The sequence below is a fragment of the Colias eurytheme genome, chromosome 8 (genome assembly GCF_061535395.1).
Source record: "Colias eurytheme isolate Ceu_HAF_F1 chromosome 8, ilColEury1 Martin Lab GWU primary, whole genome shotgun sequence".
Lineage (NCBI taxonomy): Eukaryota > Metazoa > Arthropoda > Insecta > Lepidoptera > Pieridae > Colias > Colias eurytheme.
The window spans coordinates 4,159,372-4,173,388 of NC_142987.1; the positions used below are offsets into that span (position 1 = coordinate 4,159,372).

A 14,017-nucleotide genomic window follows, 5' to 3' on the forward strand; every position below is an offset into this window, starting at 1 on the left:
ATTTAGCATCAATTTTATTGCAAGCAAGTAATTCGAACACATTGTGCGATCGAATTACCATGGAATGGTTGTAGTTGAAGCAACATGCAAATGGTACAAGTTGTTAAAGTTATTTACATGCAACTTGGTATAAAGTTGGCGCAGCTCGCGTATTGAAAGAAGGCAAGTTTTGCTTGTATAGTGCAACGATTTACTGACGAAGCGTAGACGAGCTCTTGATTATGCTATTATGTTACGGGTTGTACCTCATAATTGTTGAGATCACATGATCTCTACCTAGTGTCTTAACTGGTGTTTTAATGAATGTTCTATTTTATGATTTGTGAGAGATTGCTTATGAATTTTATTACAAAAAATACTATTTGTAGGTACTAAACTAAATAGAAGAAAGGTGTTTACATTTTTTTTATTAAGTTTTTATAATGATAGGAGAAATACCGTCTGGTTTTTCATGTAATGTTTATTATACCTACCACTGGCACCGCCTGCGTAGTCAAAGGAAATTGCCATCAGAATTAAATATCTCACGCCGCTATAAAATAGAGCCTCATGTTTCGCCTTCTCGCCAAGTAGAGTTACTGTTTAGCCTGCTAACAACACATATCCAAACACAAAAATCTATCAATTATAATATTAAATAACAATTATTAAACAGAAGCTACTTTTACTTTTCTATGTTAGAAATTATTATCTATCAACACATAACAGTAAAAGAACTTATAAATTGAGTCATAGTTCACTCTATTCGTGAAGTTTTCCCTCTCATCTCCGGTAGGGTACGTCACAACTTGATCGACATTTATGAGTGCTTGAGACACGGAGCGTTCTATCATCACTTATTTCCTGAATATAACAAAGAGATCTTATAAAATTTTAACCATATTGACGAGGCTGCCTATGTTTTTTTGTTTTACACCCTAAGTCTAAAAAGGTAACGCACCTTCTATGATGGATATAATCTTATATATAAAATTCTCGTGTCACAATGTTAGTCTGCATACTCCTCCGAAACGGGTGGACCGATTCTCATGAAATTTTCTGTGCATATCGGGTAAGTCTGAGAATCGGCCAACATCTATTTTTCATATTATGTACCACGGGCGAAGCCGGGGCGGACCGCTAGTAAAAGTATATATATTTTAAATATTACCAGGAAAATTCACAAGTAGGTATTGTTGTAGGAAATACTTCAGAATCAGGTATAATTATATACAATAAAATTCAAACTTCAGCAATAAAATTACACAAATGAAACGAAACTTTACAAAATAATGAGTACAGTTTTTGTTTCGTTTCGTAAAAGCTTTTGAAATAAACATGAGGTATTGTTTCAAAGTATACGATTTATGCCGCTCGCTGGAGCCTCCAGCTGCTCTCAAAGTCAGAAATAACGATATCGAAGTTTGGCGCGAAACTTATGCATAAAACCTGCACTTGGTGACAAAGACGATAAATAAACTTTAACAAACTTACAGTAAGAACGCTTTACTTGTTACATGTTTGAGATGTATTTTGGTATGGGTCGTAAAACTCTCTGGGGTTAATAATTAAGTTGACGTAGTGCGTAACCAATAAAATATGCGATGTCGCATTCTGGGTATAACCTAAAATTTCGGTGAAGGATCGAATGAGGTGAATTGATTTAAATTAAAGAAATCAAAAATAAATGATAGTAAAACTACAAAACATAATAATTTTAACTCTATAAAATTTAAATGTTTTTTAATAAGAGAATTCCTGATTTTTTTTTAATGAAATACATATTTTACTGAAAAATAATTATACTCAATTCCAACATGCATTATTTTATGAGTTCGAATTATTGACAAAGTAAATTTAAGATTAGGTATAAGGTCAGGGGAATATTTACACCTACTGTAAGTAAATTTTTAGCAATAATAGAAAATATATTTTCCCTAGTATAAAAAAGAAAAGAATAAAGATGTTACTAAAGTTTCTAGATAAATTCACACTAAAAAGGGGCCAAATCTAATATGCACCGGATCTCTCTCGCGTGCCAAGTTTAGTATTAGTACAATTTGCATTAGTCCCAGCTTTGTTTAACAATGAAATGATATCGTGACAAAATATTTGGCACCTCCTTGGTCTTATTCTTGTCTGCTGCTACAATTACTGGCTAAGATATGTGCACTTGAGCGCTTCTCTTTGTGCACGGGTTTAATTTAATCTAATTCGCCTTCTGCACTGCTGGTGATTTTCTTAGGAAACAATGCATTTCTTAGAGCAGTTTGCGTGCTTTGTTTTTGTTTATTTTTCACATTTAAGATATTTTAAGTGTATACGTACGTTCTTGCGTGATAGTTTCAACATTTGTTTGGATGAGTACCAGCTTTTTATGCGTAAATTAAAATGTCGTAAAGGCGTAAACTAGGTTTAGCATCATATTCTAGTTTCTAACTGGCTCTATCAGGCTAAGCAGTTAAATATCAAATAATGTGTTTTTATTTTAACTACGACCGTTAGCAATGTCGACCAATTAATTTGTTAATACATATATCATATTTTGTAAAATAGTATTCAGATATGTTTCACTTATTAAAAGAAAAATAAACTCAAGAATCCTTGTAACAGTATTAACTTACGTAATATTCAAGATTTAGAGATTGACATCAAGGTGAATGTAGATTCCCAATTTCCAATAGATGGAATAAGATCTTACAGATTTTATCTCGTCGGATGAAAGGTCTGAGTGATTGATTAGGTACAAAATTAAGACGAAAAAATCCTTATCCCCAGGCAAATTAGATTTATTGATTTTTTATAGAGCTTCTTAAAGCTTTAGAACTTCTTATTGAATGAAACCTATTTCACATAACGGATTAAAAGTGAAAAGTAATAAAGTCAAGTAGGTACTCGAGAAGTATGATTGAACTTAAAGTTAAGACAGTATGTTATTAAAACGACACATATTTCTTTATTTTCAGTATAAATTTAAAATCTACAAACGAAGGTATGAAAATTCACTACACTTAAACTTGTTAAAATTATAGTCTCGAATGCAATATTGTTTCGGCTCATAATTTGTAACAATAACTAATCGCCGATGGTTCGATTACTTACATTGAAAGCCGTCATATTAAATTGTTCCCATTTGATTGCTGTAATAATTCATTGTTGATTCCACGTTGTATTGAATCGAATTGGATATTAATTTCTATTGTACAGAATCATTAAAATGGAATGATATAATTTATTTATTATAATGTGCATTCAAATAATATATGTATATTGTATATTGTGATACTACCTACTTATTGTGTGCAGTTGACAATACTGGATAATTGGTTCATAGAAATTTTAAATAAAGCTTTGTATTCACGTTTTCGTTTCCTGGAAAATATAATTTAATTTATTCATCGTAGGCATGTCATAATATTTAATTGTTTTTTTTTATAATTGTAGTACAATAGGGTTGCATTTCTTCTTTTTTACAATATTTTTAGTAGCAGCCTGAAGTTCAATTTTGTACAGCTTAGCACTGACACTTGACGATAAACCACAGCTCGGGCTAAATAAAAAGAGGCTTGAAGCATACTAATTTGGTCGGCGGAATATGTGTCAAGTGCCTTTCTTTAAAATTCTTATACAAAAAGGAACGCAATTTTTCTCTTTCTGACCGCTATTAATATTATTCATAAGCTATTAATAGTCTTTTCATTTTTGGTGAATAATACCAAAGAATACGTTTTATATTTCATTATATATTATTACACAATATTTGCTTATATTTCATTTAGGCTTATGAGAGTGCAGAAGTGGCGGGAAAAGTCACAAATTTTACACGTATTAAACATCCTCAATGTATCTATTACATTATATTTTGAACAAGGAAAGTATTGAATTGCTATTATTTCGTAGCTATAATTTCACGAACATAATTGTAGTGGTTAAGGGCGAGCATATTTTGTACTTAAAAAAGGTGCACCTAAAAATATTTCCATGACTTCCAGTTGTCCAAAAGCCAGTCAAGTTTCTGGCAACATGCCAATTCCAAAATAATGTTTTTAGCCCGTGCCCGGGTCTAATAATCGACGGCTATTTCATAAATTGTACCTACGTTCAACTAATTTTCATTTGCGATGGTAGCTGAAAATTGCTGAGAGCAGTAAGTAATAATGGTTATGCAAGTATCTGAATGCAACGTTCGCCGGCCATTTCGCAACGCAATTAAATGTTGCCATCTGAATGAAACTTTGAAATAAGCCGTGCTTCTATTCTTTCTCTGAAAATAGTCTTTTGTCTTCGCTGAAGGAAATAGATTTTATCGTCCTTTGAAACAATAGAATTTTAAGTCGTAATGGTGCAATTGTGAGGATTCCTTTTATAAATAAGAGCTCTTGATTTCATCCGTGATTGTAGTGCTTAGTATATTTCGATAAATAATGGACGTAACTTTTATCTTGTTTTATACTACTGAACTATGATGATGATATGCTGCAGGAATTGTAACTGCCGTGAATGTGCTTGCGTAAGCATTTCCATGCTTGAATGGTTCGCTGAAATGTGTAGAATATAGATTATTAAGCGATAGATAACCTTTAAGGTTCTTTGAAATTCCCTAACTATTAATTCTAAACAAAACGAGTTGTTGAAAATGATAAGAAGGAAATGTTATTTTATACATCTTACCTTGCCTTATTTATCTAAGTATAAGTATTTCAGTTACATTACGTTGTAAAAAGTTTTTTTTTACTTTAATATTATTCACCTTGTCATTTTAATTCAACGTAGAAGCTCGTAGTTTGGTAAAAATATGCTGTTCAGTAGTATAAATACATACGATAAAGGCAAGACTCTACATATTACCCAGGTTAATAGCCCCTTGACGTTTTGGTCCGTATAATCGTGTCCGGATGATCGTAGGGATAATCGTACACGGTAATGAAATAAAGATGTACCATGTAATGAAATAATACGAATTGAAATGTAGGTTTCTTTATTAAATGTTACATGTAATATTAATATGCATAAATGCTAACGAATTCAATGCATGCTAAGCATAATTGACACTTGTTTTGTTATAAGTATGAAAGAAAAGTGTATAAAGGGATGTCGTTATAAACTGAATTCAGCATCTTGTTGTGTCATAAAAAATTATGAATTTTGGTTAGTTTAATATTTATTTATCAAATGGCACAATTTTATTGTTCGAAGTTTGATGTTCCTTATGTGTGGGTTAACATTTAAAATTCAAGTCATTAGTCATTCCAAACACAAAAATTTTTTTTGCATATATTCGTAGATGCAAATAAATAAGAATATAAACTTTAATATCAAAATATAAAAATCTTGAGTAGTGCCTTAGTATAGTATGACTTCGTGTAAAATAATAAGAATACGAATATTTACACACAACAATGTATGTTAATGGGCATACAAAAAATGACTATGACTAACAATATGCAAACTTTTAAAACAATGTTATAATATATGCTTAAAGTAATCGCCGTACTTAAGACGAAATACTATGAAGGAGAGCTTTCACAACGGGCTGTATCACTTAACCTACTTTATGAAGAAAGCGTGCGAATATATGTAATGAGGATATTATACTAGGACTTTTAGAACAGAGGGATTTAATTGAACCACCCATGTCACAGCATCCTTATCATTGCATGAGGGTTTACCGCCTATCCTTAGTAGTTAGTATGCTGTATGGCAGTCCGCGCGCGAATTCCGAACGATAAGGTCGTGTTCGGGACGAAGCGAAAACTTTTGCGATACGCTTTCGTCGTACAATGATCGAACTCACTGATTTTAGGACTGAACCGTGAATGACTATGAGGTGCATTAGTGAAAATATCATGCGTGTGAAAAATGAGGATGTGTGTGTGTGAATTCGAAATGATTGGTTAGTTGTTTGTTGTTGTTTATTATTACATTGTTAATGTTTATCTAAAAAGTTATAATGACTATGTGATATAGATTGCAATAATTCTGAAAAGAGCTCTAGTACCTATAGTATAAATTTCGATCCTGATAACTTGAATTTCTCAATTATTTATCTGAAATTAAAATTATTTTAAAATAGCTTAATCAAATAAATAAATAACTTATATAATTTTCGTACCCATAATTATTTAAAAAATAAATAAACGAAAATGCAAGGACAAAAGTAGTAACTAATTATGAAAAACTAGAATACATTTAAAATCTATTGGGTTAAAAATTCAATATAGTAAATTTACCTATTGCAATAGGTAATGTCTCCAGAAACAATCATGAAAAAATATTTCTCGAAAATATACACGCATTATTATTTTGTGATAATTTATTCTACCAAAATTATAATTAACATCACGTAATATAGGTATTTAAATTCATGCCTCGTTCGAAATAAGCGTTAAGAGAACCTTTTAGAGCTGAGTGCAATTTGGTATAAATTAAAAAAAATGTCTAGTATGAATTTTTTTCAACGGTCATGCTTCCGAGGCGAGTTAGTGGGGCTAAATTATAGCGACAGTTCAGTTTGATAAATGTCCTGAAGCTGTACCGGTATTTTTAAATAAGGTTATTTACGTTATTTGTATGGGGATTTTTAATTAAATCGTCTTTATGTAGGCATTATTAATGGGTACCATTATGAGGCTGTGGAGGTTTTAAAATATGGAAGAAATATTTCAATATGTACCTATAGTTGGTATGTTACAAAAAAATCGGCATGTAGTAAGCAATCATCAACATAACGGCCGTTTATTGAGCTTAAATTTAAATATTGTTTAAATAAATGGAATATGGATACATACATTTGGAAATTACATATTCGATTGAATTTCGAATAGCTTACATTTTTATCTATACTTACCATAGAGATAGTATGTACTATGTACTTAGTACATATTATCTCGATGATACTTACATACATCTATATCTATATATATAATAAAACTAAGTCGATAAAATGTGCGTGCCGATAAAACTTAAAAACGAGTCCCGACACGATAAAGGGACTTATGTGGTGTGATAGCCCTTTGTCCCCCCTCGAACAAGAAAGTACCCGTTTTAATCTAAAGGGCATGTTTTTAAAGATATAAGGGACTTTCCGACCATTCAACTTGGAAATTAAGTGCAGTGGCGCCATCTGTTATCGAATATTTGAACTTCGGAGACTATACACAATAGCACAGACTAATAATAATATACTACGTATACAAACAATAGTCATAGTGTATTATACTGCCCACCAGAGACTAAAGAGCAGTAACAGCCCTTTTGTGATTTTTCGTTTTATTAGTGATTCTGAAAGCGGGTTTCTTAAGCTTTCTATTGAATTAACTTACTTATTTCTAAGACTATTAGAATGGTTTTTATTTAACAGTTTTCACTTACTGCAAACGAAAAAAATTAACAATTTGGCGTGATTTCCCAACTAAAATACAGTATAAATTATACTGCAGATTAAATTTTAAGGTTTCATAACTAAAATGCAGTAAGCAATATAATTTTACAGTTCTTTAGATAGTTTTATATTTCTGGAAAAAAATTAAAAAAAAAATTAATACGCAGTAAAATTTACCGCCATACAAGCTATTTTTACTGCAAATTAAGAAAATACAATTTATTGTCACGAACTCCCAACTAAAATGCAGTAAAATCAAAGCTTGTCGCATTTTAGTTGTGAATACTTAACATTCTTTTATCATTATAAACTGACTAACACGCAGTAAAATACAGCATTACTGCAGATTAGTTTGGATAGCATAATGACACAGATATGATTATTCCTAGCTAAAGTGCAGTTAATGTTTTAAATACTGCAACTGTGAACTAGCTATTTTTCTTACTGCACTAGTAAATTGAACACTTTTTTCTTAAAAAACTAACTAAAATGCAGTATTTTTTTGACCTTACTGCATGTTAGTTGGGTTTCTTGACAAAATAACTGATCCAAACGCAGTAATAGGGCTTTTTGCTGCATTTTACTAAGTTTAAAATGGTATTTTTTACAAAAAAGGCTATGCAGTAATAGGCACCAAAAAGAATAAATGGCCATAATAAATTCAGTTATTAAGATATATTTTTTTTTATTGCTTTAACGTGTGAACCTATGCCTTTACAACCTTTCTGCATTCAAATTTTTTTGTTTATCATTCTGTTGATTTTTTAAAATCAATTCTTAACTTTAAATGCGTTTTACTCGAAATCGTGATTTTGCTGTTACTGCACTTTAGTGTATGGTGGGCAGTATAGTCTCCATAGTTGTGAGCCATTGCAGCATGTGTAGTAGTGGCGCGAAATAGAAAATTCCAATTTCAATAAAATCTTAAATTTAAATTTTGTGTATTTAGACGTCATTATTTAACGTATATTTTGGAGTTAAAGCGACATAATTTTAGTTATCCAAATTAGTTCTCAAAATATTTAAAAATTTAGGTTTTTAAATTTCGTGCCTTTACTTCATACGCTACCGCTACAGAAGCTAGAAAGTTCCCGTTTTAATCTAAAGGGCGTGTTTCTAAAGATATAAGGAACTTTCCAACCCTGCATAGTGGCGCCATCTGTTATCGAATATTTAAACTTCATTCAGGACAACGATTGTTTGGGCTGAATTTCCAAAAGCGTTGCGAGCAATTGTAGCATGTGTAGTAGTGACATGAAATTTAAAATTCCAATTTCAATAAAGTCTTAAATTTAATTTGTTGCTATAATAAAGTTATTAAATTTTGTGTATTTATACGTCATTAGCTAACTTATATTTTGGAGTTAAAGCGACATAAAATTAGTTATCCAAATTAGTTCTCAAAACATTAAAAAATTAAGGTTTTTAAATTTTGCGCTTTTACTACAAATGCTACCGCTATAGAACCTTTTATTATGGCAGACGATAATGACCAGAATACTCTAGAAGGTGTGAGAGAGAAAATATTTTTCTCGAATATTCTAGAGCCTAGCTCTCTGAAGTGTCTCTGAATATATAAGACCCCGGTGTCGCTCACCAGAGTTAGTTTAATTTGAACAGCGAAAAACTTCCCCACTGAATTTCTAAACTCTTTACAAGTACCAGGAATGCCATTACACTGCCTTCGTCTGAAAATTGGAACTCCAATCATACTACTCAGAAATCTCAACTCCCCAAAATTATGTAATGGAACTAGAATGATCGTAAAACAGCTATCGAATAATATCATTGAAGCTGAACTTATTTCTGGGAAGACCAAAGGACAGACAGTATTTATACCTAGAATACCTCTGATCTCTTCGGAATTGCCATTTCAATTTAAAAGACTGCAGTTTCCAATAAAATAGCCTTTAGTTTTACAATTAACAAAGCGCAAGGACAAACTTTAAAATAATGTTGTGGCATTAACCTCAAAGAATCCTGCTTCTCTCACGGTCAGCTATATGTAGCTTGCTCAAGAGTAGGAAATCCGAAAAAATTATGTATATATTATACTCCGGACAATAAAATGAAAAATGTTGTTTATAAACAAGTATTGTAAATAATGAGAAAATGTTTTCAATAAACTTTTTTTTTAATTTTTACGTCATAGTTTATTTTTTTACTTCGACTCTACCACGTCATCTCATATCAACTCCCGGGCGAAGCCGGGTTTTTTAGCTAGTCTTATATATAAAAATGAATCGCAAAATGTGTTGGTAAGCGCTTAACTCGAGAACGGCTGAACCGATTTCGATAATTCTTTTTTTATTATATTCCTTGAAGTACGAGGATGGTTCTTATGTAGAGAAAACGTAAACATGTACCACGGGCGAAGCCGGGGCGGACCGCTAGTTTATTCTAAAAATATGTTGATTATGATTTTTAATATTTGTTGCTAGGTATATATATATATATAGTAATTATCGTGCAGATGCGTAATTTTCGAAATGTTATGATAAATCATGTGGTATGTAGACAAGTATTTTATGTAATTTAAAAAATACCTATCGTTTTTGTTACACTATAAATGGTTGAAAGTTGGCCCTTTTATATACTTTCCTTATTGAAATGAATTTTCTTCCTACTAGCGGTCCGCCCTGGCTTCGCCCGTGGTACATATTTCGCAATAAAAGGTAGCCTATGTTCTTTCTCAGGGTCTAAAGATAGTCTGTGCCAAATTTCATCAATATCGGTTGAGAGGTTTATATAAGTGGGAAAGCACAAAGAAAGAGCAGAAAATAACTGACAGACGTCATAACTGACAGACAGACAGACAGAGATATTAGTAGGGACTAGTAGGGACAGGGATATTAGTAGGGATTACTAAATCCGAAAAAAATAATAAAAGCAATAGAAATATACAAATTAAAGTAGAAATATTCTTAAAAAAAGAAATTAAGAAAATACACCTTTGAATCTATCGTTGATAAAAAAATTACCTATCATATATTTATTCTTGACGAATAAACATATTTACATTTAGAAGACAAAAAAAAGCAGCGTAATTCACTAATAATTTGGAAAATCCAAAAGTGCACGCCTCATAATTTTTTTTTAATAAATATTTATTAATTATTATTTTTGTTTATTTAATAACAATTAAACCACATCGAATCAGACCCTGAAAAATGAAAGGGTTCTATTCCTGAGCATACTCAAGCGTAAGAGAAAAAAAAAGACTCGATTAGTAAAGTATTTCGGTCGCTATCGTGTTAACAAGAAAAAGGATCCGCACATACAGACACACGGACGACCAAGACAGAACTTTTTTAAACTGTTTTTTAACTAGTTTAAATAACAAAAATGACATCAAAAATATCATGAACGTTAAAAATAGTGTTTTTTCTTAATATGTGTGTGTATGTATTATCTTACAAGTGCAATGTATGATACATAAAGACATTTTAAGTTTGAAAAATCAGATGTTTTGCGCGAAGTGACAGTAGTACCCACCTCAACGCTTCGCTTATGAGGCGTGCAATACTACTTACGAAGGCTTTGAAGTGTTTTGTTTTGTAACTAACGTTAACTACGTACCTTCGCATTACCTTCTTGCAATCAACTTTCGATGATTAAATTAACATTATAACATTATTATTATATTATTTAAATAATTAAACACAACAAAGAAATAACAGTTAGATAGGTACCTTAGCATTTCTGTAATTCATTTTTATTTATAGAGAAAATAAATTATATTTCAAATTTGGAACCATCGTTAGAATGCAATATTCAAAACAAATGATGATCAAACCATGGATCAAACAGTATAACATAATATATTAAAATTGTAGGCACATACTTGATACTACATAATTATAGTGACTTTACCTTGTTGTAGTTATTTATCCACCAAAATAGTTTTGCTTAGTCGAAAAAACATGTATGTAGACATGAATTAATTATTGTTCACGCTTTCTTCTTTCTACGTCGAATTTAACACACCCATTTTTATGTAAATAAGTACCATTTTCATGACGACATTCTATATGCATCTTTGCCAGTGTCCAAAATTGTCAAATTTCAAAACCACGGCCAGGTCAAAAAGCATGTTGAATGAAACACACAGGACAGATACACGAATAGATTCCAGAACTAAAAAAATATCATTAATTAATAATATTAAAACGTCCCTCTAAATATTATTTTATAATATATACCAACGTACCTAGCACCTAGCACATACAGAACAATATTCAATGTACAAACATTTTTTAATTTTTATAATTATTCATCTAAGTAATAAACATATTATATTAATAAGCATGGAATATATTCTTTATAAAAATTTATTTAAAAATTAATTATTTTGAAATGTTTGAATATACATTATATTTTTTTATTATTAACAGATTCTTAGGGCACAGTAATTATATCTAGCAACACTCTAGCAATAAGTTAAAAAAAGTAAATGGGCACAGACTAATAATGCCGCTTGCAAAAAAAAAAATATCACAAATGAAACGTTCAAAAATGAAACATTGTTGAATTTAATTTTTTTTAGCATTTCATAATAATTATTAAAATTGTTACTGTAATTAAAATTTCAATAGTTTTTATATTCGTTTCCTCGTATTATTATCATGATATTTTATTATCTGTGTTCAAAGTTCAAAGCCTTGTTGATATTTAGCTTGATGATGGCTGGATAGAATTTGGCGGGAAAGATTTACTTTTTAATTCAAAATATTTTTACTTTTAAATAGGTACCTACGTCGTCACTCGTCTCGTTATATTTTTTAACCAAAATATAAATAATTGCGTGTATAATTAATAACTACATACATATTAATATTAGTTTAGAAGATAAAGCAAAGAGTATATATAAAAAAATACTGTAAGTTTTACGAACCAGAAGTTTTTGTGTTATTATTTTAAATACCGAAATATAAAGTTTAGATAATACAGTTTTCTTCAGTAGTAAATAATATTAATATTTCTCGAATATTAATAGTTTCATAACCTATAAAATCATTTGCCAAATTATTGATTACAACTTATTGTTACAGGGCAAATACAATGGGCATTAGTGGTTATATTAGCGATTGGTCTAGCCGCGAGTACGGGAGACAAGCGACCACACTTCACCACAGAGCCTCCTCCGAGGGTCCTATGGCCCGCTACGAGAGGCGCGTATGCGGTGTGCCGAGCAGGTGGTCATCCAACGCCTGACGTTCATTGGGTCACTTCGGAAGGACAAGTGATTACCACTATCCCTGGTTTACGGTATGTATATTTAAGATTAAGTTTAGATATGCGTCATTGGTTTAAACTTTTGAGGTTGTGTATGTTTTGTTTCATACCTACTTGTTGCATGATTTTGCACTGTTAAGTGTATGAGAAAATTAGAAAGCGGAAAATTTACAATATTATATTCAGAAGTAGGTATGAGGTGTATTTTTCTGTCACATAAATTAAAGACTTACTTATTCGTGATTTATTAGCGTACCTTCGTTTTTTCCTGTTGCTGAGTGTGGTGAAATACATAGAGATCTTAATATGTACTTACATCTATGCAACATAAAAAACAAGGAATAATATTTAATTATAAAATAATATTATACTTCAATGATCTTACGATTAAATATAAAAATTATCCCTTAAATGTTTTTATTTAAGTAAGTACTACACTAAGTAGCTAAGCCATAGAGCTAAGCCCTAAGGCGTATTTAATAAATAGGTATCTTTTAAAAACACTTTATTTTTAAGCACTAAATAAATACTATAAAATATAAATGGCGGAAAAGAGACATGTAGGTATGAAGGGGTTTTAAAACTTTAGGATAGTTTTTAAAACTCGCTTCCGTCAATGTCGCTACTCAATTAGATTTTAGAGCTTTCGTAGTTCAGTGGAGTTAGTTAGTTAATGTTTCAGGAAAACCTTTTCAAAATCAACTTACATTTAAAAGGGAGTATTTCCATCTTGTAGCTTAAAGGAAATAATGAAATTTTATTTTTCTATACTGTAACAAATAGTTTTTACGAATTTAAAAGATAATATCTTAATTAATTATTTAAAATATAAAAAATATAAACATTCCTTTGCACTGAGAACATTTAACACTTTTCATTACGAATAACTACGCATTAACTTAGCATTTATAAGATTTGTTTATTATACAAGATCACATCACCTTAAAAGCAGACAACGCAACTACAACGCCCTACTCCTGATAATGTTGATGGGCGGTGGTGTCAACCATCACGGTAGCTGGTAGCTCGGATGCCGATCTGGCATAAAAAACACGACACTATACAAACAACAACAGTATTCAAAATGCATAAATGCTTATAAAAATATATAAATCGCCACTACATCGATAAGATTTAATACAACAAAAACAATTCATCATAACAAATTCATTCAACACCGACAAACTAGATGAAGCCCTCACCCAAAGTTCACGTTAAACATACCGAGCAAACCGCAAATGATATGTCATAACTAATTCGGCTATCCTCATAGATACTCGTAGTTAATAAATTGGGCCGCTTCCAATTTCCAATCGAGGTTAGAAGGAAGTTAGGAGACGTGTCCGAGCGAGTTGAAAACTTTCTCGATATACATATGAAGTGAGTTCAATTACCGGCTTTACGTTTGCTCGCCTTCATCAA

General features: G+C 30.9%; 1 protein-coding gene across 1 annotated transcript in view; it reads left to right on the forward strand.

The window, feature by feature from the left end:
- Positions 1–5,708: 5,708 nt before the first annotated feature.
- The window catches only part of LOC149906420 (cell adhesion molecule Dscam2-like), a 42,244-nt gene continuing 33,935 nt past the window's right edge, over positions 5,709–14,017 (forward strand). Inside the window, exons 1-2 of the mRNA XM_090104303.1 lie at positions 5,709–5,872; positions 12,412–12,628. Of these exons, the coding sequence (XP_089960429.1) occupies positions 5,839–5,872; positions 12,412–12,628 (251 nt within the window). The 5' untranslated portion in view covers positions 5,709–5,838. The remainder of the gene's footprint in view (positions 5,873–12,411; positions 12,629–14,017) is intronic.